The sequence below is a fragment of the Elephas maximus genome, chromosome 16 (genome assembly GCF_024166365.1).
Source record: "Elephas maximus indicus isolate mEleMax1 chromosome 16, mEleMax1 primary haplotype, whole genome shotgun sequence".
Lineage (NCBI taxonomy): Eukaryota > Metazoa > Chordata > Mammalia > Proboscidea > Elephantidae > Elephas > Elephas maximus.
The window spans coordinates 72,376,042-72,402,060 of NC_064834.1; the positions used below are offsets into that span (position 1 = coordinate 72,376,042).

Below are 26,019 nucleotides of genomic sequence, written 5' to 3' on the forward strand. Positions count from 1 at the left end.
GCATGGTTTCTGCTGAGTAGTCTGAACTTATTCTTATTGATTCTCCCTTGAAGGAGACCTTTCTTTTCTCCCTGGCTGCTTTTAAAATTTTCTCTTTATCTTTGGTTTTGGCAAGTTTGATGATACTATGTCTTGGTGTTTTTCTTTTTGGATCAATCTTAAATGGGGTTCGATGAGCATCTTGGATAGATATCCTTTCATCTTTCATGATGTCAGGGAAGTTTTCTGTCAGCAGATCTTCAACTATTTTCTCTGCGTTTTCTGTCCTCCCTCCCTGTTCTGGGACTCCAATCACACGCAAGTTATCCTTCTTGATAGAGTCCCACATGATTCTTAGGGTTTCTTCATTTTTTTTTAATTCTTTTATCTGATTTTTTTTTTCAGCTATTTTGGTGTTAATTCCCTGGTCCTCCAGATTTTCCAGCCTGCATTCTAATTGCTTGAGTCTGCTCCTCTGACTTCCTATTGCATTGTCTAATTCTCTAATTTTATTGTTAATCTTTTGGATTTGTACATGCTGTCTCTCTATGGATTCTTGCAACTTATCAATTTTTCCACTATGTTCTTGAATAATCTTTTTGAGTTCTTCAACTGCTTTATCAGTGTGTTCCTTGGCTTTTTCTGCAGTTTGCCTTATTTCGTTTCTGAGGTCATCCCCGATGTCTTGAAGCATTCTGTAAATTAGTTTTTTATATTCTGTGTCTGATAATTCCAGGATTGTATCTTCATTTGGGAAAGATTTTGATTCTTTTGTTTGGGGGGTTGTAGAAGCTGTCATGGTCTGCTTCTTTATGTGGTTTGGTATCGACTGCTGTCTCCGAGCCATCACTAAGATAAAAAAAAAAAAAGATATAGTAGTGGTTTATTCTATAATTGCTCATTGAGTCTTATCTTGTTTTGTTTTCTTTCAATATACGTGGATGGGCTACTAGATTGTGCTGTCTTGTTTGTTGTAGCCCTTGACTTACTTATGACCTATTACCAGCTGGTTTGGGCTGTTGCCAGATATATATGCCTGAGTATATTCACTATTTTTGAGTAGAATCTGAGTTTGGGTTATCAAGTGTGTGCTGCACCCTAACACCTATCCACCTCGAGAAGTAGTGGTGATAGTTGTGTGCACCAGATTCTATTGGCAGCTGGGGTTCACACTCCAGGGGGGGCAGGATGCTGACAGTCTTCCCCCAAGTGCCAGTGAGGTAGGTGTGTCTCTATTCCTAAAGCACCTTAGTGGGAGGGCTCTGCAGCTGTACCTTAGGCCCCCAATGCAAGTACCTCTACTGATTGGTAGGTGTCACCCTCCTTAGACCCCTCAGGCAAGAGGCTAGGTGGTCTGTGGGGAGCTTCAGCCCTCAGTTCCCTGTTGTGGGTCAGTTAGGGCTCTGTTGAATAAGCAGAGATATCAGACCTGGGAAACTTGTTTTTTCCAGAAAATCCACTAAAAAAAAAAATGCAGTCAGATCCCTATCAGAACTGCCTTTGCATTATAACAGCCACGTTGTTCCCTGTAAGGATGAAAGTCCGAGATTTGGATCATATATGCTTGGCTGTAGCTGGTTCTGTGTTTTTAGTCCAATTAGGGATGGATTTTTGGTCCCTGGGTTTTTTGTGGTTCCTTCTGTCAGGCTGGAAGAATGGGTTAGGAAAAGACCAAAAAAAAAAAGGGGGGAAAGCAAAGCCGCCGCGGAGCCGGAGCCGTTCTCCCTCTGGCTCAGGAAATTCCAATGTTAATGAAGCCGCCTGGGAAGAGTGGGGGAGGGTTCAGAGAAATAGGAGAGTAGCACCTCGGAATATAGCCAAAGTTGCTTATCTTGCTTGGAATGACTATTTTATCTGAGATTCCCGAGGGGCGTGTTGCCTATGTGTGCTGGCTGTGTGGAGATTGCCCCCGAGGGTCTGTCCCGCTGAAGCCATGGTCAGATCCTCCGCTGCCAGTCCAAAGCCCAGCGCCAAGGTTCCCCTGCTGGGACGCTGCACTCCCGGCTCCAAAATCAGTCGCTGCCTCCCGGGGACTTCTCGTCCCGCCAGCCGCGTCGCTGCGCCGTCCCAGCAGACTGGCTGGGCCCCCTCCCGGGGTTAGTTCAGGGGAGTAGGGCTGTGCCCCGTGCTTGCGCCATGACAACGCCCAGTCAAAAGCCCAGCGCCAAGGTTCCCCGGCTGGGACGCTGCACTCCCGGCTCCAAAACCAGTCACTGCCTCCCGGGGACTTCTCCCACCAGCCGCGTCGCCATGCCGCCCGCGCGGACTGTCTGGGCCTCCTCCCGGGGTCAGTTCAGGGGGGTAGGGCTGTGCCCCTTGTTTGTGCCGTCACAAGACTTTGAGTTCAGCTCCCCTGGGCCCAGACCTAAGCCCGGCGCCAAGGTTACGTGACTGGGACGCTGGCTCCAGGCTCCAAAAACAGTCGCTGCTTCCCCGTATTTGTTCGTTCTCCGTCTCTAAGTCTGTGTTTGTTGTTCAGGGTTCGTAGATTGTTATGTATGTGATCAATTCACTTGTTTTTCCGAGTCTTTGCTGCAAGAGGGATCCGAGGTAGCGTTTACCTAGTCCGCCATCTTGGTCCCGCCTTGGTATTGAATTTTTAATTTCAGTTTCTACATGTTCATTCTTAGAATATTGATTTTTGTGTGTTGATCTTGTATCCTGTGACCTTGCTAAATGAGCTTATTAATTCTAGGTTTCTTTAATTCTTCGGGATTTTCTACATAAACAATCATGTTATCTACAAATAAGGGCCATTTTATTTCTTCTTTTCCAATCTTTTTAGGTCTTTTATTTCTTTTCCTTACCTTATTAAAGTGACTAGGACTTCCACTACTATGTTAATTTAAAGTAGTGAGAGCAGACATTCTTCCCTTGTGCCTGATCTTAGGGGAAACACATTCAGCCTTTCTCACACTTAAGTATGATGTTAGCTATAGGTAACGTTCCCCTCTGTTCCTAGTTGGCTGAGAGTTTTTATCATGAATGGGGACTGGATTTTGTCAAACGCTTTTCTGCATCAATTAATATAATCATACTTTCTTTAGTTTTTTGATATGATGGATTACATTGATTAATCTTTGAATGTTGAACGAGCCTTGTGTACCTGGAAGGTCATGGTGTATGATAATAATAATTACTATTTATTGCGCCTTAGGTGAAAGTTGAAAAAGCAAATTAGCTTCTCACTAAATAATTAATACACAAATTGTTTTGTGACATTGGTTGCCAACCCTGTGATTGTATAATTATTTTTATACATTGTTGGATTTGACTTACTAATATTCTGTTGAGGATTTCTGCTTCTAATTTCGGGAGAAATATTGCTCTGTAGCCTCCTTTTTGTATCATCTTTATCTGGTTTTGGTATCAATGTAATATTTGCCTCCTAAAATGAGTTGTGAAGCATTCCCTTCTCTTCTATTTCCCGGAAGCTCTTGTATAAAGAAACCTTATAATTTTTTAGATGTTGGCAACTAATTTCAATTATTTTTAAACATTCTGTGGGCCAAACAAAATGTGCCTGCTGGTTGGGTTTCACTCATGGCCTCCCCCTGTGTAATCTACCAGAGGAATGTGGGCTCTGTCTGGTTCCATCTCGTGTTTTCAGTGGGAAGGGCATGGCCATTAGTCGAGTGCCTTCCACGTGTAGGCACAGTACAGGCTACTGGGCATAGATTCTGGCATTTTGTCCTGTTAATTCACAAACCACGTGCCTCAAGTTCAACACCTTCCCTAGAGTCTTACAGATCTGTTTGGGACCCAAATCCTCTATAGGTCCCACTGCCTGCTGCAAACAGGATAGGCCAATGGTTCTCAACTGGGTGTGATTTCCACCCCTGGGGGACATTTCCCCCACGTGTCTGTCAGTTGGTCATACTGTGGGGGCTTGCGTGTTGCCGTGATGCTGGAAGCTATCCCACTGGTATTCAGATACCAGCAGGGTTACCCACAGAGGACAGGTTTCAGCTGAGCTTCCAGACTCAGACACACTAGGAAGAAGGACACGGCAGTCTACTTCTGAAAAGCATTAGCCAGTGAAAACCTTATGAATAGCAGTGGAGCATTGTCTGATACAGTGCTGGAGGATGAACCCCCCAGGTTGGAAGGCACTGAAAAGACAACTGGGGAAGAGCTGCCTCCTCAAAGTAGAGTCGACCTTAATGACGTGGCTGGAGTAAAGTTTTCAGGACCTTCATTTGCTGATGTGGCACGACTCAAAATTAGAAGAAACAGCTGCAAACATCCATTAATAATCGGAACCTGGAATGTACGAAGTATGAATCTAGGAAAATTGGAAATTGTCAAAAATGAAATGGACTGCATAAACATCAATATCCTAGGCATTAGTGAGCTGAAATGGACTGGGATTGGCTATTTTGAATCAGACAATCATATAGTCTACTATGCTGGGAATGACAACTTGAAGAGGAATAGTGTTGCATTCATTGTCAAAAAGAACATTTCAAGATCTATCCTGAAGTACAACGGTGTCAGTGATAGGATAATATCCATACGCCTACAAGGAAGAAGACCAGTTAATATGACTATTATTCAAATTTAAGCTTGAACCACTAGGGCCAAAGATGAAGAAACAGAAGATTTTTATCAGCTGCTGCAGTCTGAAATTGATCAAACATGCAATCAAGATGCATTGATAATTACTGGCGATTGGAACGCAAAAGTTGGAAACAAAGAAGAAGGATCAGTAGTTGGAAAATATGGCCTTGGTGATAGAAACAACGCCAGAGATCAAATGATAGAATTTTGGAAGACCAACGACTTCTTCATTGCAAATGCCTTCTTTTGCCAACATAAACGGCGACTATACACATGGACCTCGCCAGATGGAACACACAGGAATCAAATTGACTACATCTGTGGAAAGAGATGATGGAAAAGCTCAATATCATCAGTCAGAACAACACCAGGGGCCGACTGTGGAACATACCATCAATTTCTCATATGCAAGTTCAAGACGAAACTGAAGAAAATCAGAGCAAGTCCATGAGAGCCAAAATATGACCTTGAGTATATCCCACCTAAATTTAGAGACCTTATGAAGAATAGATTTGATGCATTGAATGCTAGTGACCAAAGACCGCATGAGCTGTGGAATGACATCAAGGACATCATACATGAAGAAAGCAAGAGGAAAGAAAAGAGGAAAGCAAGAAAGACAGGAAAGAAAGAAAAGACCAAGATGGATGTCAGAGGAGACTCTGAAACTTGCTCTCTAACACTGAGCAGCTAAAGCAAAAGGAAGAATTGATGAAGTTAAAGAACTGAACAGAAGATTTCAAAGGGCATCTCGAGAAGACCAAGTAAAGTATTATAGTAACATGTGCAAAGAGCTGGAGATGGAAAACCAAAAGGGAAGAACACGCTCGGTGCTTCTCAAGCTGAAAGTACTGAAGAAAAAATTCAAGCCTCGAGTTGCAACACTGAAGGATTCTATGGGGAAAATATTAAATGACACAGGAAGCATCAAAAGAAGATGGAAGGAATACACAGAGTCATTATACCAAAAAGAATTAGTCAATGTTCAACCATTTCAAGAGGTGGCATATGATCAGGAACCGATGGTACTGAAGGAAGAAGTCCAAGCTGCTCTGAAGGCATTAGAGAAAAACAAGGCTCCAGGAATTGATGGAATATCAATTGAGATGTTTCAACAAATGGATGCAGGGCTGGAGGTGCTCACTAGTCTATGCCGAGAAATATGGAAGCCAGCTTCCTGGCCAACTGACTTGAAGAGATCCATATTTATGCCTATCTTCAAGAAGGCATAAATATGGATCTCTTTTCAAGAAAGGTGATCCAACCAAATGTGGAAATTATAGAATGATATCATTAATATCACACGCAAGCAAAATTTTGCTGAAGATCATTCAAAAATGGCTGCAGCAGTATATCAACAGGGAACTGCCAGAAATTCAGACTGGTTTCAGAAGAGGATGTAGAACCAGGGATATCATTGCTGATGTCAGATGGATCCTGGCTGAAAGCAGAGAATACCAGAAGGATGTTTACCTGTGTTTTATTGGCATGCAAAGGCATTCGGCTGTGTGGATCATAACAAACTATGGATAACATTGCAAAGAATGGGAATTCCAGAACATTTAATTGTGCTCATGAGGAACATTTACATAGATGAAGAGGCAGTTGTTCAGATAGAACAAGGGGATACTGAGTGGCTTAAAATCAGGAAAGGTGTACATCAGGGTTGTTTCCTTTCACCATACCTATTCAATCTGTATGCTGAGCAAATAATCCGAGAAGCTGCACTATATGAAGAACGTGGCATCAGGATTGGAGGAAGACTCATTAACAACCTGCGTTATGCAGATGACTTGAAGCACTTGCTAATGAAGGTCAAAGACCACAGCCTTCAGTATGGATTGCACTTCAACATAAAGAAAACAAAAATCCTCACAACTGGACCAATGAGCAACATCGTGATACACGGAGAAAAGATTGAAGTTGTCAAGGGTTTCATTTTACTTGGATCCACAATCAACAGCCACGGAAGCAGCAGTCAAGAAATCAAAAGACACATTGCATTGGGTAAATCTGCTGCAAAGGACCTCTTCAAAGTATTGAAGAGCAAAGATGTCACCTTGAAGGCTAAGGTGCGCCTGACCCAAGCCATGGTATTTTCAATTGCATCATATGCATGTGAAAGCTGGACAATGAATAAGGAAAACCGAAGAATTGACACCTTTGAATTGCGGTGTTGGTGAAGAATATTGAATATACCATGGACTGCCAAAAGAACGAACAAATCTGTCTTGGAAGAAGTGCGGCCAGAATGCTCCTTAGAGGCAAGGATGGCGAGACTCCGTCTTACATACTTTGGACGTGTTGTCAGGAGGAATCAGTCCCTGGAGAAGGACATCATGCTTGGCAGAGTAGAGGGTCAGTGGGAAAGAGGAAGACCCTCAACAAGGTGGATTGACACAGTGGCTGCAACAATGAGCTCAAGCATAACAACGATTATAAGGGTGGCGAAGGACCGGGCAGTGTTTCGTTCTGTTGCGCGTTGTGCCTACTCGACGGCACCTAACAACAAAAACAACAGTGGACGTTTGGCAAAATCTGGAGACATTTTTTGGTTGTCATAACTTGAGGTGGGTACTACTGGCATCATCAAATAGTAGAGATCGGAGATGGTGCTAAACAACCTACAGTGAGCCCCTCCCCCTCCTCAAAGACTTACCTGGCCCAAGATGTCAGTAGCACCAAGGCTGACAAACTCCAGAAGAGAGAGGAGCCTTTGCCTCAACTGCTTTAAGAGAACTCCTTGGAGCAGCGGGTGAACTGCTGTAGTCTGAGATGAATTTCTACCTAAATGTGGGCAGACTTTAAAATGGCTTACTTTGTCTCCCCATGCCCTTCACTAAACCACACTGCTCAGCTGAATGCTGATTGTTTCTTTAGGATAAAGTCATAGAGATGGAATTGCTCTATCCAAAAAAGGGTGAGGAATTTCAAAAGGGTCTTGCTAACTATCTATTGCCAAAAATGCTTTCCTGAAAGGTAATGTCAATTTTCACTCCTCTCATAAGGATCTGAGGGCCAATTCCACTGAGGGCCAATTCCTTGCAAGCTGTGAATATTTTAATGTTTTAGGTCTTTAATAATTAGAAAGGTAAAAGTACCGGGGGCGGGGGTGGAGTACAAAACTCACACCCCACTCTACTGATCCCCTCACTTCTCATTTCCTCCTACCCTCCCACCCCAACTTCCATCCCCACCCCTCACCCTACTGGAGCAGACAGAAGATGTTTTCCTGGCATCTGTCACATCTCCAGCCTCAGCTGATATGAGCTAGTGCTGCATTGTGGGATTGCCTTTCAGATGCCAGGACTGGAACAGGTTTGCCTTCCAGGGAAAGGCAAATGGTGGAGGGAGAGGGAAGTATGCGTGGCCGTGGGACTCAAGAGCTGGGGCTCCAGACCCATCTCTCTCACTGTCCCCTGGATATCCATACCTGGGTGACCCACAGTCACCCAAGACAGAAACCTGGGAGTTCCCCTTGACTCTGCCTACTCCCACCCCTCCAATTTAATAAATCACCATTATTAGATGAAGGGGGAGGAATGGCCATTTAGTCTCCCGGATTTCTGCTTAAAAATAAGGATTTTGTGGTTGCAAGAGGCAGAGCCTATCTTAAGTAGCATCAGCAGAGAAGGGGACTGCTTGGCTTACAGGATCGGGATGTCCACAGAGAAGGTCTAGTTGCAGGAGTGGCTAAGTCTGAAGTCCAGGAGATGGCGCCGGAAACCACTTCTCTCCATATTTTGCTCTGTTTTCCCCCATAATACCTTAGTGATCAGGGACGCGCTCATAACCTGGTAGAAAAAATGCCCGGGGTGGCTCCAGGCTCCCACGCTTCTTACAACTAATAGTCCAGCCTCCCGGTCAGCTCCCTACAAGGAATCTGATTGGCCTGATTGGGTCACGTGCCCTCTTGAGACCAATCACTATTCCTTGGGTATGGGATACTTTGATTAGCCAACCCGAGTCACAAGGGGCCAGGTGGATGCCAACCTCACCAGCATGACTTGGAAAACACAGAGAGCAGGTCTTCGAGAGACGTGAACGTACATAGCATATATGCAATATGTTATCTTTTTAAACAGCTTTTTCTTCCCCATCCCCACTGTCACAAGTGTACCATCTCACACCTGGATCCTGCAAACACCCCAAAGTAGCTTCTCTACCTCCACTCTCTCCCCGCCGAACCCTACTCCCAGGACACCCTTTCTCTGTGAAGACACATCCCGAGGGCCCTGCATCCTGCTGGCAAGTGAGCTCTTAAAGGCAATGGTGAGGGTCTAAAGGAACTGGTTATGCCGCCAAGACACAGGATGAGGGTCAGCTTGCCCCCCGGCCATGTCCTCTTTGGGCACCCTCGCTCGGGCTGTGGGCTCCTTTCCCCCTGTGGCTTGATCTCACTCTGAGCAGTAGAGAAGATGGGATCAATCACATTTAGTAGGTTTGGCCCGGGAAGAGAAACCCAGCCAATACTGTCCCCCTGGTGTTATGGGGTCCTGTTCACTGTAGTTGTTAACGATGGGACCCCCTTTGTTTTCAGCAACAGGACCTCACCTTGAATAATATCATCCTGTGGACTCCAAACCCTGACCTTCCACAGGTACTGGAAAGAGTGTTGCTCTGCATGGTTTGATTTCCAGCCCCCTCCTAACATCTAGATGATGGTAGACGTTTGGTGTGGCACGTTCCCTTGTACTTTTGAATTTCGCTTCCTCTCACTTCTATTGCCTCCTCCCATGCAACCTAAAAAAGTTGTAAAACACAATAGAAATCTGCAACACATGTTTAGATTTTTAAAAATAACATTTTGGTGTGCCTATCCAAGAACTGCTGCTATTCATAAGGTTTTCACTGGCTAATTCTTTTCAGAAGTAGACCGCTGGGTTCTTCTTCCTAGTCTGTCTTAAGTCTAGAAGCTCAGCTGAAACACGTCCACTATGAGTGACCCTGCGGCTATTTGAATACCAGTGGCATAGCTTTCAGCATCACAGCAACACACAAGCCCCCACAGTATGACACACTAACAGATGCGTTGGGGAAGAACTGCCTCCTCAAAGTCAAGTTAACCTTAATGACATGGATGAAGTCAAGCTTTTGGGACCACCGTTTGCTGATGTGGCACGACTCAAAATGAGAAAAAACAGCTGCAGACATCCATTAATAATTGGAACCTGGAATGTATGAAGTATGAATCTAGGAAAATTGGAAGTCGTCAAAAATGAAATGTAAGGCATAAAGACCAATATCCTGGGCATTAGTGAGCTGAAATGGACTGGTATTGGTCATTTTGAGCCAGACAATCATATCGTCTACTATGCCAGGAACGACAACTTAAAGAGGAATGGCATTGCATTCATTGTCAAAAAGAACATTTCAAGATCTACCCTAAAGTACAACGCTGTCAGTGATAGGGTAATATCCATATATGTACAAGGAAAACCAGTTAATATGACTATTATTCAAATTTAAATGCCAGCCACTAAAGCCAAAGATGAAGAAATTGAAGATTTTTACCAACTTTTGCAGTCTGAAATTGATTGAACATGCAACCAGGATGCACTGATAATTACTGGTGATTGGAAAGCAAAAGTTGGAAACAAAGAAGAAGGATCAGTAGTTGGGAAATATGGCCTTGGTAATAGAAATGATGCCAAGGATCACATGATTAAATTTTGCAAGACCAACAACTTCTTCATTGCAAATACCTTTTTTCAGCAACATAAACGGCAACTATACACATGGACTTTGCCAGATGGAATACATAGGAATCAATCAACTACGTCTGTGGAAAGAGACAATGGAAAAGCTCAATATCATCAGTCAGCATAAGGGCAGGGGCCGACTCCTGATCAGACCATCAATTACTCATATTCAAGTTGAAAGGGAAAAAAATTAGAAAAAGTCAATGAGAGCCAAAGTATGACCTTGAGCATATCTCACCTGAATTTAGAGACCATTTCAAGAACAGCTTTAATGTGTTGAACACTAATGACTGAAGGCCAGACGAGTTGTGGAATGACACCAAGGACATCATAAATGAAAAAAGCAAGAGGTCGTTAAAAAGACAGGAGAGAAAGAAAAGACCTAAATGCATGTCAAAAGAGACTCTGAAACTTGCTTTTGAACGTCTAGTAGCTAAAGCAAAAAGAAATAATGATGAAGTAAAAGAGCTGAATGGAAGATTTCAAAGGGCGGCTCAAGAAGACAAAGTAAAGTATTATGATGACATGTGCAAAGACCTGGAGATAGAAAACCAAAAGGGAAGAATATGCTCAGCGTTTCTCAAGCTGAAAAAACTGAAGAAAAAATTCAAGCTTCGAGTTGCAATACTGAAGGATTCTATGGGGAAAATATTAAATGACACAGGAAGCATCAAAAGAAGATGGAAGGAATACACAGTCATTATACCAAAAAGATTTGGTGGACGTTAAACCATTTCAAGAGGTAACATGTGATCAGGAACCGACGGTATTGAAGGAAGAAGTCCAGGCTTCACTGAATGTATTGGCAAAAAACAAGGCTCCACGAATTGATAGAATACCAATTGAGATGTTTCAACAAATGGATGCAGCACTGGAATGGGTATTTATCTATGCCAAGAAATTTGGAAGACAGCTACCTGGCCAATTGACTGGAAGAGATCCATGTTTCTACCTATTCCCAAGAAAGGTGATTCAATCAAATGCAGAAATTATCGAACAATGTCTTTAATATCACATGCAAACAAAATTTTGCTGAAGATCATTCAAAATCGGTTGTAGCAGTATATAGACAGGGTACTTCCAGAAATTCAAGATGGATTTAGAAGAGGACGTGGAACCAGGGATATCATTGCTGATGTCGGATGGATCCTGGCTGAAATCAGAGAATAACCAGAAAGATGTTTACCTGTGTTTTATTGACTATGCAAAGACATTCAGCTGTGTGGATCATAACAAATTATGGATAACTTTGCAGAGAATGGGAATTCTCGAACACTTAATTGTGCTCATGAGGAGTCTGTACATGGATCAAGAGGAAGTTGTTCAAATAGAACCAGGGGATACTGCATGGTTTAAAATCAGGAAAGGTGTGCATCAGGGTTGTATCCTTTCACCATACCTATTCAATCTGTATGCTGAGCAAATAATCCAAGAACCTAGACTATATGAAGAAGAACAGGGCATCAGGATTAGAGGAAGATGCATTATCAACCTGCGTTATGCAGATGACACAACCTTGCTTGCTGAAAGTGAAGAGGACTTGAAGCACTTACTAATGAAGATCAAAGACCACAGCCTTCAGTATGGATTACACCTCAACATAAAGAAAACAAAAATCCTCACAACTGGACCAAGAAGCAACATCATGATAAATGAAGAAAAGATTGAAGTTGTCGAGGATTTCATTTCACTTGGATCCACAATCAACACCCACTGAAGCAGCAGTCAAGAAATCAAAAGATGTGTTGCGTTGGGCAGGTCTGCTGCAAGAAATCTCTTAAAAGTGTTAAAAAAAAAAAAGCAAAGATGTCACCTGACCCAAGCCATGGTATTCTCCATGAATAAGGAAGACCGGAGAAGAATTAACACCTTTGAATTGTGGTGTTGGCGAAGAATATTGAATATACCGTGGACTGCCAAAAGAATAAACAAATCTGTCTCGGAAGAAATGCAACCAGAATGCTCCTTGGAAGCAAGGATGGCAAGAGTGCATCTCACATACTTTGGACATGTTGTCAGGAGGGGTCAGTCCCTGGAGTAGGACATCATGCTTGCTAAAGTAGAGGGTCAGGGAAAAAGAGGAAGACTCTCAACAAGATGGATTGACACCGTGGCTGCAACACTATACTCAAGCATAGCAACAATTGTGAGGATAGAGCAGTGTTTCATTCTGTTGTGCATAGGGTCTCTATGAGTCAACCGACTTGACACCACCTAACAACAACATCCAAGAACTGGAGCCCTGGTGGTGCAGTTGTTAAGAGCTCACCTGCTAACCAAAAGTCAGCAGTTTAAATCCACCAGCCGCTCCTTGAAAACCTTGTGGGGCAGTTCTACTCTCTCCTATAGGGTTGCCGTGAGTCAGAATTGACTCAATGGCAACAGGTGTTTTTTGTTTTTTTTTTTTTTTAATTGAAGAACTGGAGCCCTGGTAAAACAATGGTTAAGTGCTTGGTTCCTAACCGAAAGGTCGTTAGTTCGAACCCACCAGAGGCTCTTAGAGAGAAAAGACCTGGAGATCTGCTCCTGTAAAGATTACAGCCTAGGAAACCTTATCGGGCTGTTCTACTCTGTTGTATAGGGTTGATAACAGCAGAGTTGAAATTGACTCGATGGCGCACAACAACAACATCCAAGAACTGACCTGGCTGATACGTTGTGAGATGCCGAATAAGGTTTATGTTTAGGGTCCCTGGGTGGTGCAAACAATTTGCACTTGGCTACCAATTAAAAAGTTGGTGGTTTAAGCCCACCAAGTGGCATCGTGGAAGAAAGGCCTGGCGATCTTCTTCTGTAAAGACAACAGCCAGGAAAACCCTGTGGAGTACAGTTCTACTCTCTAACACATGGAGTCACCATGAGTCAGAATCAACTGGATGGCAGTGGTTTTTTTTGTTTTCTGGATGTAAAGCAGAAGCTGGGAGCCAACGTACCCCTTCCAAGCTGTTCTACTTTGATTTCGTTAGCAAGTCGCTCTGCCCTGGCATGATCCAGGGTATAGGGTGGTGACTCCACTTTTGCTGTCAATGGGCTAAACTGATTTGTTGTAAAAAAAGATTGAATTCTCAATCTGCTGTCAATGTCATTATGCAGTAATGCAGCTAGCGAATCTCATAGTTTCAGCTCTATCCAAAATGATTACCACTTGCCCAGGAGGGGGGACAAGTAGAGGGCCTTGTGTCCACTTCAAAGTAGTTTTTCCTGGAGAGAATGTCGAGGTTGGCCTGTGTTTGTGGGTGTGCTCAGGGTAAGGCTATAAAATGCACGGCCCCTCACTGGCTTGCTGTGAAACTCGGTCACGCCTAGCCAGGTGCATTAGTCATCCAGGTGATGTGTGCTTTGCTTTAAGAGCTGCTCCACCTCCACGGGCAGCTGCCAGGTAGGTGGACTTGGTGGCCTGTTTCTCTGCATACCCCAGCAAGGATGATGTGGTTGTGAAATAACTTCGCTATTTGCATAAAGCATGCTTCGTGAAGCCTTTCACATGTGTGATTTCACTTGATTCTCATCATTATTCCACAAGGTGGGTGGGCCCAGGCTAGTCACTCTCGTTTAATAGAAAAGAAACAGGCTCAGAAGGTTATTCGTCCCGGGCCACTTGGGTGAGTGGAGGAGTGAGAATTAGAACCCTGGTCCCCACAAAGTCTTCACAGAAAATGGCTGGTCCAGTGGTTTTCCGGCTGGGTTCCGGGGAATCCCAGGGCCAGCAGGAATACTCCAAGGGCTGACCAGGGCCAAGGGGAAAGTTGGGAGGGGGAGAACTTGGAACACCACCCTCCCACCTCCCACCAGAGCAGCTTGCCTCATACTGCATGATAGCAGGAGATAGCTTTTGATGAAAATGTTTCGGAATCATAGTTGGAATAACCCTGAGCAGGCCCACCCCATTGTTTTGCAGATTTGTGTGTAGGATCAGAGAGGGTAAGGGACTTGCCCACTGCCACCAGTTGTGGCAGGGTCAGACAAGAGCACCTATTGAAGCTCCTAGTCCCGGGCTTCTAAGGCTTTCCCTGCTGTGGGGAGAAGCACCGTGGTCTGGCTCAGAGCTTTCCACAGCACTTGGGAGCAAAGCGAGCTCAAGACCTCTCAGAAAGTCCTGTGTCTTTTCTGATGGCTTCCATTTTCTTAATGACATATGGGGTAAGGCCATCAGCTAAGACTGAGTGGAGGAGGGGCTGGGGGAAGTCTGCGGAGAGAGAAGGGTTGAGGCAGTGACCCCGGAGAGGGCGAACATGACCTCACGGGGAGGGGGGGTTGTCGGCTCTAAGCCTGTCGTCTTGTGAGTTTGAGCTGTGAGTCTTTCTCCAGCAACGTTTGGGTGTTTGGTTGGGTTCAGTCAAGGCTAGATGTACCAGGAGAGAGTGCCAGAGGGAGCAAGGGGGAAAGGATGGAGGATATTTGTAAGGAAATAATTATAACCATGGATGCTAGAATCAAAGCTGGTAGAGAGGGAAGAGAAGACAGATTAAGAAAAAACAGCCTCTTCTTGAGACGGTTGTGGATTAGTCCAGTCAGTGGGTTCTCAGGGATCAGCAAGGTGTCAGGTAAAGCAGCAGGGTCAAGAGTCCATTCCAGGAAGGTCCTGAGACATGAGTTTGAGTTGTGAGTCAACACGTGGATTCCAGAGGGGGAGGGCAACATCTGAACCCACCCACCCTTACCACCTTCTGGACTTCCTATTGGCTATGGGGCCGAGATGATCCGGTTTATGGATTGGAGACTTGCATCCACCCAGAGGCACCTCAGAAGAAAGGGCCTGGCAATCTGGCTTTCAAAAAATCAGTCATTGAACACCCTGTGGAGCACAGTTCGCCTCAGAGGTGAAGAAACGTTTGTGGTGATCCAGCAGAGCTGGCCTGAGCATTTGCCTTGCAGTGACAGGGAAGACAAGCTAGCCCAAGCACGGAACATGTGTTCATCCTCCATATTTGGCCCTCCTGATAGTTGTTTTGGAAAACCGATTCCTGATGCCATGGGGATGACCTTTTGTCTACTTCCCAGCATTAACCTGCAGTCACTCTGCTCGCAAGAACCTCCTTGAAAGAGGGGCAACTCTGGCTGGATGCTCTTGCCATGATCTGTGTTCATTATGCCTCTTTATTGCCATAACCAGTAAGTGGTGGTCCACAGAGACGGAGCCCATTTAAGGGGTGAGGTCAGTGGATGTTTCTGTAATGGCAAACCACCTAAGTTCTTGATAAAGCGTGTTTTTCAAGGCTGGAAAGTTGCTATAACCATTTGAAGACTACTTTAAAATAGAACCAGGGCTTTGGAATATTCCAGAGCCAAAAAAAAAGAAAGGGTGTTTGTTTACTCTGGCAGTGGCAGCAAAGGAGAGATGTGAAGAAGCAACTTGACAAATCAGTTTGTTATATGGAGGGTTGCCATTTTTTTTTTCCAGCCCCCTATTTGGAAGTGTGAGGAGTAACTTTAGAAATACACACTGTTTTGCATTGACGTCTGTTGACACATCAGAGCCCTTGGAATCCTGTACTGTTGCTAGGATGGGAAAACTAGAATGAGAGAGACAGATGCCGTAGGAAATATGATAAAAGCAAGCACCCCAGGGGCTGAGTGTGCTTCCCTCCCTCCCCGACCCTTTGCAGAAATGAAGACAGATCAAATACAAATAATTTGTTCTTCACACATCCAACAAATATTTATGGAGTGCCTTCTTTGGGCCAGGCGCTGCTCTGGGCATTGAATCTGGCCTCCCATATCACATTATTAATGTCCGGTTATTTCAGTGAGTTGGAGCGTGGCAGCAAGACGGCAGGGAGCATAGGTGATGATCTCCAGGGTATGGTGAGGCAGTATAAGGTAGTGGTTAAGAGCGAAGGCCCTGGACCTAAATCCTCTGGGTTCAAATCCTGGCTCCATCACCCCCAAGCTTTGTTACCTTGGGCAAGTGGCTTAAGCTCTCTGTGCTTGGCGTTCTTATCTGTAAAATAAAAAAACACCAGTTGCCCTTCAATCAACCCTGAGTCATGGCGACCCCATGTGTGTCAGAGTAGGATTGTGCTCCATAGGCTCTTCAATGGCTGATTTTTCAGAAGTATATTACCAGGCCTTTTTTCTGAGCTGCCTCTGAGTGGACTTGAACCGCCAACCTTTTGGATAGCAGCTGAGTGTGTTAATTGTTTAAACCACGCAGGGACCCCATCTGTAAAACAGGGTTGTAATAAGGATTGAATGAGCTTAAATATGTAAAGCACTTAAAAGAACAGTACCTGGCATATAGAAGTGTTCATAGTAATATGTTTGCTATTATTGTTACAGCAGGTAGACCCAGGTTGACTGGACATTCACTGCTGTACAGTCAATTCCAATTCACAGTGGCCCTATAGGACAGACTATAACTACCCCATAGGGTTTCCAAGGCTGTAATCTTTGGAATCTGTAGAAAGAGATGATGAGAAGCTCAGTATCATCAGTCAGAAAAAGGCCAGGGGCTGACTGTGGAACAGACCATCAATTGCTCCTATGCAAGTTCAGGTTGAAACTGGAGAAAATTAAAACAAGCCCACAAGAGTCGAAGTTAGATCTCGAGTATATCCCACCTCAATTTCGAGACCACCTCAAGAATAAATTTGATGCATTGAATGCTAATGACCAAAGACCAGATGCGTTGTGGGAGGACATCATACGTGAAGAAAGCAGAAGATTATTAAAAAGACAGGAAAAAAAAAAAGACCAAAATGGATGTCAGAAGAGACTCTGAAACTTGCTCTTGAACATAGAGTAGCTAAAGTGAAGGGAAGAAATGATGAAGTAAAAGATCTGAACAGAAGATTTCAAAGGGTGGCTCAAGAAGATAAAGTATTATAATGAAATGTGCAAAGACCTAGAATTAGAAAAACAAAAGGGAAGAGCACGCTTGGCATTTCTCAAGCTGAAAGACCTGAAGAAAAAAAACTCAAGCCTCAAGTTGCAATATCGAAGGATTCTACGGGCAAAATACTGAACAGTGCAAGAAACATCAAAAGAAGATGGAAGGAATACACAGAATCATTGTACCAAAAATAACTGACTGACATTCAACCATTTCAGGAGGTAGCATATGATCAAGAACCAATGGTACTGAAGGAAGAAGTCCGAGCTTCACTGAAGGCATTGGTGAAAAACAAGGCTCCAGGAATTGACCGAATACCAGTTGAGATGTTTCAACACACAGATGCCATGTTGGAAGCACTCATTCATCTATTCCAAGAAGTTTGGAAGACAGCCACCAGGCCAACCAGCTGGAAGAGATCTATATTTGTGCCCATTCCAAAGAAAGTGATCCAATAGAACACAGAAATTATCAACCAATATCGTTAATATCACCCTCAAGTAAAATTATGCTGAAGATAATTCACCAAAAATAGTTGTAGCAGTGCTTTGACAGGGAACTGCCAGAAATTCAAGCCAGATTCAGAAGAGGACATGGGACCAGGGATATCATTCCTGATGTCAGATGGATCTTGGCTGAAAGCACAGAATACCAGAAAGTTGTTTACCTGTGTTTTATTGACTATGCAAAGGCGTTCAACTGTGTGGATCATAACAAATAATGGATAACACTGAGAAGAATGGGAATTCCAGAACACTTAATTGTGTTCATGAGGAACCTGTACATAGACAAAGAGGCAGTTGTTTGAACAGAACAAGGGGATACTGCACGGTTTAAAGTCAGGAAAGGTGTGTCCAGTGTTGTATCCTTTCACCACACTTATTCAATCTGTTTGCTGAGCAAATCTGAAGCTGGACTATATGAAGAAGAATGGGGCATCAAGATTGGAGGAAGACTCATTAACAACCTGCCTTATACAAATAACAAAACCTTGCTTGCTGAAAGAGGACTTGAAGCACTTACTGATGAAGATCAAAGACCACAGCCTTCAGTATGGATCACACCTCAACATAAAACAAAAAATCTCACAATTGGACCAGTAAGCAACATCATGATAAATGGAGAAAAGATTGAAGTTGTCAAGGATTTCATTTTACTTAGATCCACAGTCAATGGCCATGGAAGCAGCAGTCAAGAAATCAAATGGCGACCCTTGAAACTATGGCCCCAGGACACCCAGCTAACTCAGAACTGAAGCCACTCCAGAAGTCCACCTTTCAGCCAAAGATTAGACAGGCCTATAAAACAAACAATAACACATGAGAAACTTGCTTCTTAGTTCAGTCAAGTATGAGAGACCTAATGGGCGACACTTGCCCGAAAGCAAAGACAAGAAGTCAAGAAAGGACAGAACACCTGGATGAATGCACATGGAGAACGCAGGTGTAAAGGGAAAGGGGGAGAGTGCTGACATATTGCGAGGATTGCAACCAATGTCACAAAACAATTTGTGTATGCATTTTTGAATGGGAAACTAATTTGCACTGTAAATTTTCATCCAAAACACAATTAAAAAAAATTAATGATGTATTACATTGGGCAAATCTCCTGCAAAAGACTCCTTTAAAGTGTTAAAAAGCAAAGATGTCAACTTGAAGACTAAGATGCGCTTGACCCAAGCCATGGTGTTTTCAGTCGCCTCATATGTATTTGAAAGCTGGACCGTGAATAAGGAAGACCGAAGAATTGATGCCTTTGAATTATGGTATTTGTGAAGAATATTGAATATACCATGGACTGCCAGAAGAACAAACAAATCTGTCTTGGAAGAAGGACAGCCAGAATGCTCCTTAGGAGGGAGGATGGTGAAACTTCGTCTCATGTAGTGTGAACATGTTATAAGGAGGGACCAGTCTCTGGAGAAGGGACATTATGCTTGGTAGAGGGTCAAAGAAAAAGAGGAAGACCCTCAACAAGATGGATTGACACAGTGGCTGCAACAATGGGCTTAAACATCACAATGATTGTGAGGATGGTGCAGGACTGGGCAGTGTTTTATTCTATTGTGTATAGGTCACTATGAGTAGGAAGCAACTTGATGGGACCTAACAAACAACAACAACCTTTGCAAAGCTGACTGCCACGCCTTTACCCCACAGAGCGGCTGGTAGGTTCAAGCCGATGACTTTTTGCTTAGCAGCCGAGTGCTTAACCACTGCGCTCCCAGGGCTCCTGCAGCAGATGGAGGCAGCGTTATATAAGCGTTGGGTGTTACTGTGTGAAGAGCATTGCAGTTAAGGTAGAGGACCCGGGTGGGCGAGCCTCTTAAACCTGTTTGACCTGCTTGCCGTGGCTCACAGGGATTTTATAAGAATTAGATGGTTGTCAAAGCATTTTGAAAAATCCAACTTGCTGTTCACGTGGATAGTACTGTTGCTTTTATCTCCATCCAGGTACGTTTTTGTGGAAGAGAAAACTGGCATTGTTCTTGTAGATTAGCTTTCTATTAGGAAAAGTGGGGCCGAAAATGGAGAAGGCCTGCGTTCGTTCTTCAAAGAACAATCTGAACCCTGTTTTATTTCCTTGGCCTGAGGAAATTTAGCACCTGGTACCCGTTTTTTCCCCTTTTAGTTAGGGTAAATGTGTCTCCTTGTTCTATGTGTTGTTTGCATCTGTCTGGGCTGTTAGACATGTCACTGTCTTTCCAGAATTACTTTAACAAAACCTCAATCATGGAATACAGGGCAGGAGATTTAGCTATTAAATTATTTGCAGAATAATTCACTGCAGAGAACGCTGTGATTGAAAAGCGAAGCCTGGCTGCAGAAGGTGTTTGCGGCTGAGATCTGCATGACAGCTGGACAATTAGTGAGCTGGGTTATGATTTAAAAAATTCAGGACCCCAATATAAAAGGCTACTCTGTTTTTGTTTTTAATAATTTTTATTGTGCTTTAAGTGAAAGTTTACAAATCAAGTCAGTCTGTCACATGTAAGCTTATATACACCTTACTCCATACTCCCACTTACTCTCCCCCTAATGGGTCAGCCTGCTCCCTCCTTCCAGTCTCTCCTTTTGTGACGATTTTGCCAGTTTCTAGCCCTCTCTACCCTCCTATCTCCCCTCCAGACAGGAGATGCCAACACAGTCTCAATTGTCCACCTGATACAAGTAGCTCACTCTTCGTCAGCATCTCTCTCCAACCCATTGTCCAGTTCCTTCCATGTCTGATGAGTTGTCTTCGGGAATGGTTCCTGTCCTGGGCCAACAGAAGGTTTGGGGACCTTGACCGCCGGGATTCTTCTAGTCTCAGTCAGACCATCAAGTCTGGTCTTTTTATGAGAATTTGGTGTCTGCATCCCACTGTTTTCCTGCTCCCTCAGGGGTTCTCTGTTGTGCTCCCTGTCAGGGCAGTCATCGGTTGTGGCCGGGCACCATCTAGTTCTTCTGGTCTCAGGATGATGTAAGTCTCTGGTTCATGTGGCCCTTTCTGTCTCTTGGGCTCATAGTTATCATGTGACCTTGGTGTTCTTCATTCTCCTTTGACCCAGGTGGGTTGAGACCAATTGCTGCATCTTAGATGACCGCTTGTTAGCATTTAAGACCCCAGACGCCACACTTCAAAGTGGGATGCAGAATGTTTTCATAATAGAATTATTTTGCCAATTGACTTAGAAGTCCCCTTAAGCCATAGTCCCCAAACCCCCACCGTTCCTCCGCTGACCTTTGAAGCATTCAGTTTATCCTGGAAACTTCTTTGCTTTTGGTCCAGTCCAGTTGAGCTGACCTTCCGTATGTTGAGTATTGTCCTTCCCTTCACCTAAGTAGTTCTTATCTACTAACTAATCAGTAAATAACCCTCTCCCTCCCTCCCTCCCTCCCCCATCTTGTAACCACAAAAGATTGTGTTCTTCTCAGTTTTATACTATTTCTCAAGATCTTATAATAGTGGTCTTATACAATATTTGTCCTTTTGCCTCTGACTAATTTCACTCAGCATAATACCTTCCATGTTCCTCCATGTTATGAAATGTTTCACAGATTCGTCACTGTTCTTTATCGACGCGTAGTATTCCATTGTGTGAATATACCATAATTTATTTACCCATTCATCCGTTGATGGACACCTTGGTTGCTTCCAGCTTTTTGCTATTGTAAAAGTGCTGCAATAAACATGGGTGTGCATATATCTGTTCGTGTAAAGGCTCTTATTTCTCTAGGGTATATTCCGAGGAGTGGGATTTCTGGATTGTACGGTAGTTCTATTTCTAACTTTTTAAGAAAATGCCAGATAGATTTCCAAAGTGGTTGTACCATTTTACATTCCCACCAGCAGTGCATAAGAGTTCCAATCTCTCCGCAGCCTCTCCAACATTTATTATTTTGTGTTTTTTGGATTAATGCCAGCCTCGTTGGAGTGAGATGGAATCTCATCATAGTTTTAATTTGCATTTCTCTAATGGCTAATGATCGAGAGCATTTTCTCATTTGTCTGTTAGCTGCCTGAATATCTTCTTTAGTGAAATGTGTGTTCATATCCTTTGCCCACTTCTTGATTGGGTTGTTTGTCTTTTTGTGGTTGAGTTTTAACAGAATCATGTAGATTTTAGAGATCAGGCGCTGGTCGGAGATGTCATAGCTGAAAATTTTTTCCCAATCTGTAGGTGGTCTTTTTACTCTTTTGGTGAAGTCTTTAGATGAGCATAGGTATTTGTTTTTTAGGAGCTCCCAGTTATCTGGTTTCTCTTCGTGCTACTCTGTTTTTTGATTCTTGAATTATAATAGTAAAAATTTTAAATCCTACATCTGAAGGTAGTTAATATTACAAAGATGTAGAACCTTTCTCAGAAGAGCCTGGATCACTTTAAAGAATGAGCAGATCAGTCTTAGAAGAAGTACAACCAGATGGCTCCTTAGAAGCAACGGTGGTGAGCGTTCAACTTGCTTACTTTGGATATGTCATCGGGAAAAACCAATTGCTAGAAAAGGACTTCCTGTTTGGAAAAGAGTTGTTGGAAACAAGGGAAACACTCCATGAGATGGATTGACATAATATCACAACAACGGGCTCAAATATATCAAAGATCGTGAAGGACCAGGAGGCAGAGCTGGACAATGTTTCATTCTGTTATACATAAGGTCATCATGAGTCAGAGCCAATTCAGTGGCAGCTAACAACAACAAAGTTTGCAGGGACAGAGTGCGTGGGGGAACAGTTCTTTAAAAGAAGGCAGACCAGGTTCCAGAGGAAGGTGTGTGTGTTGTTTGAGGGAGGGGTGGTCGGGGCGGTGCTTGGAAGACAAAGATATCTACTGCTTCTAGAAATATGGCTTCAGGCTTAGGAAAGCCCTCTCCCCTTTTCCAATTTTTATCTTATACTTAAGTGAACATCATTTAAATTAGGGTTTTAAAGCATCTCCTCTCTTTCTACTCTCTGATTTGAAGTTTTCACTGAGCCTTACATTTCTGCATCTTGATTTTAAAAATTAGCTAAACAGCAGACAAGCTTATCGTGTAAGTTAAAGAAACGGTGACCAGTTCTCCAAGTGGTCAGGATCTCAAGTGGGTGGGTCCAGTTCCTGAAGGCTCATCATTTCCTCCAGTCTATTGTTTTTTTTTTTTTCCTCAGGTTTCCAGCTGACCTCTGGTATGCAAAACCATCTAAGGGAAAAAAAGGAAAATGTGTTTTCACCTAGGGAGTAAAAAAAAAAAGGGAGTACCTCAAACAAATTTGCCACTTTCAGATCTTAGCTTCAATGTCCCCACTTTCTCCAGAGAGCAAATGACCCCCAAACTATAGAAGGTACCCCCAGTCTTGGTTTCATACTAAAGCAGTCATATTCAATTGATAGGGGCTTAACTGTGTTTCTTCTCTATTAGAGAACGGGGCCATGTTTGCTTTACTCATGCTTGTATTTACTCATGCCTAGTGCCTTTTTTTTTTTTTTAGTGTCTGCTCAGTGGAGTGATTAAAAGGATAAACAACCATACCGCTGAATGTTGTGATCAATGGCCTATTGATAGACATTTTTGTGTTTTCAGAGACTCTTATTTGATTTCTTTTCCTCCTTCTCTTTTCTTCTGGCTCAGAGGACTTCATCAGCTCAGGGTCCAAGATCCGTGGGGCCACCTGGGAACAGTCAGACTACGACAAGGACGCAGGGGGAGAAGACTAGAAGCAGTGACCCCAGAGACTCTTCCAGGTAGGATGCAGCGTTTGGAGGGATGACACAGCCGAAGCGTGGCCAGCTCACTGCCTGCTCCAGCATTTACTTTGCTCCGTTTGCTTGGGAAAATTTACCCTAAGACACATGATCTAGTCCTCTGCGGGAAGACCGTCGAAGCAATAGTTCATAGACCTCTTTGTAATTGGTTGGACTTGCATGATTAGAAAAGTAATCCTATTTTTCTGCTTAAAGGTTAAATGAGTTATTATAGATTTCCATTCCAGCCAAGCTCCAAGTTATTTAACTTCGTTTGCAGAACTTAAAATGAGAAAAATCAGGATTGTCAAGAACCCTATCAGGAGTGTCCCACCTGTAGCTACATTGGCGTCTGTATCCAGCGTGGTAGCCACTGTGGGCAGCAAATGATGACACAACATGTCTAGTTATCTAGTGCTGCTATAACAGAAATACTACAAGTGGGTGTCTTTAAAGAATAGAATTTTATTTTCTCACAGTTCTGGAGGCAAAAAGTCTAATCCAGGGTCTCAGCCATAACAATTCCTTCCTTATTGGAAGCCCTGTGTGTTCCTCAGTTCCTCAGCTTGCAGAGGACCCTCACGTGACATCTGTCTTCCCAGTTTGTGCCTACTTCTGTGTCAAATCTGCTGTTTTTATAAATCAGGAGTTAGGTTTAGACACACTCTACACTGACGTGGCTTCCTTAACATAGCGAAGAATGCCCTATTCACAAATAGGGTTACATCCACAGCTATAGGGGCTGCAGGGGACACAATTCAGTCCATAGCACAAGGTGATACAGAGAACAACTACTAAGCACCCCAAGCCTTCAGTCCCAGGGAGGATGAATGCCAGAGAAGAACCGAGGTCCTTTGGTGGCTCCTCGTCATGATCCCCAGTCAGTTCTGATTCCCCGCTATGGCACTACATTGGGCCTCTTCCTGTACAGTGTCTTCCCATGGAGTTTGGGTGGCTTTCACAGGCAGAGGCCAGCAGATTGAGCACCCGGTCCTCTGCACAGGTACCCCAGAAGCAATCAATAACTGCCATGGATTCAACAAATAAATAGGCCTTGGATCTGATCAGACCACCCCCCCACCAACAACTGAGGCCCACCTTTCCAGAGTCTATCGAAGGCTTTGGAGGAGCAAACAAATAGGAGCTTCAAGGAATAAAAATGCAAAATTCAAGTATAGGCCCGTGTCATAGAAAATAGATGTAAAACTTGGGGTCATAATGTGCTTTGTAATAGCTTTTTACCTTAAGAGCCTAAACGACATTTTTTTGCTTTAGCTTTAAACTGGGGACCAGATCTGTTGCCATCGAGTCAATTTCAGCTCATAGCAACCTTGTAGGACAGAGCACAACTGCCCAATAGGGTTTCCAAAGGGCCGCTGGTGGATTTGAACTGCTGACCTTTTGGTTAGCCCCCAAGCTCTCACAATCTAGTTGACTAGAAATCTAAATTCAGGGCATCAGCTCTAGGTGAAGGTTTTTTCTCTATGTTGGCTCTGGGGGAAGGTCCTTGTCATCAATCTTCCCCTGGCCTAGGAACTTCTCAGTGCAGGGACCTTAGGTCCAGAGGATGTACTCTGCTTTACAACAGGTTTTTTAGACTGTGAGAGAATTAACTTCTCTTTGTTAAAGCCATCCTCTGGTGGTATTTCTGTTACAGCAGCGCTAGATGACTAAGACACCTCCCGTCTTCCCTGCATTCTGGCATCTCCTAAGAGGCTTGGAAATTGTTGGGGGCTGCTTCACAGCTGGATGGAAGGGGAACAAACAGCAGCTCAGCGGTCTTTTGTTTCTTGCTCCTCAGCTTTAGTCAATTATTGTTTTTCCCTTGAAGAATTGCCTCTCATTGGCATGCAAATTGAGCGTAAAGTAAAAGAGGTTCCTTCCAAGAACAAGGCCAAAGAAGCAACTTCCTGCTCGTAATTAAAAACACAATCCTCCTCAATGGATGTCACCTGGGAGTGTCTGTTGTGCAGGGCTGCTGTTGACTAACCCTGAGGCTGTCAGGAGGTGTGGCTGGGCTCCCTGCTCCCCAGGGGTTTGTGATTCCTCAGTGAGGGAGTCATAGAAAGAGAGAGAGGGAGAGTGCTGGCCTCTTTGTGCTAATTCGGCCACAGCCACACTACTTAGGAACCTGTGGTCATGGTAACAGTAGCATTTAACATTCATTTGGCCTAAGAGTACGAGACACAATGCCGGAAGCTCTATGTGTGCAAAATAAAATGGTATTTTCTTTAAATCAGCTCAGTTCTGATTCTGAGTTTTTGCTCTGCCAGGCTGTGGGGGTTCCCATATCAGTCATCCTTGGAACCCCCACCCCTGGGTCCTGGTGCCTTAGGCCATTGTCCAGTCACCCTCCCCTTCCTCACTACCACCACCAAGATGCCCATTGGTCCAGGCCTCACTGTCCACCAGGCCCTATGACTGTGCTGTGCCAGCACATGGCAATCTTTGGGGCAACTGGGAGGCCCACGGCCAGTCCCTTTGGACCCCTGTGGCCATCCCCTTCTGAGCCTGAGGACACTATTAGGAAGCGGGAGGGGCTCTCAGACATCCCCCACTTCCTAAGAAAGAACTCCTTCTCTGCTCTCTCATTGTCTCCAGTTGAATTTGCCTTCTCCCCTTGCCTTACCGGACAGCCTGCGTTTTCTCTTCAAACCCACCCAAAACCCAGTGCCGTCGATTTGATTCCGACTCATAGCGACCCTATAGGACAGAGTAGAACTGCCCCATAGAGTTTCCAAGGA

At 44.0% G+C, this 26,019-nt stretch overlaps 1 protein-coding gene across 8 annotated transcripts in view; it reads left to right on the plus strand.

Moving 5' to 3' along the window:
* The window catches only part of TACC2 (transforming acidic coiled-coil containing protein 2), a 264,177-nt gene that overhangs the window by 33,885 nt on the left and 204,273 nt on the right, over positions 1-26,019 (plus strand). For all 8 annotated transcript variants that reach the window (XM_049855746.1, XM_049855751.1, XM_049855752.1 and 5 more), the window contains exon 3: positions 23,163-23,275. In XM_049855746.1, the coding sequence (XP_049711703.1) occupies positions 23,163-23,275 (113 nt within the window). The remainder of the gene's footprint in view (positions 1-23,162; positions 23,276-26,019) is intronic.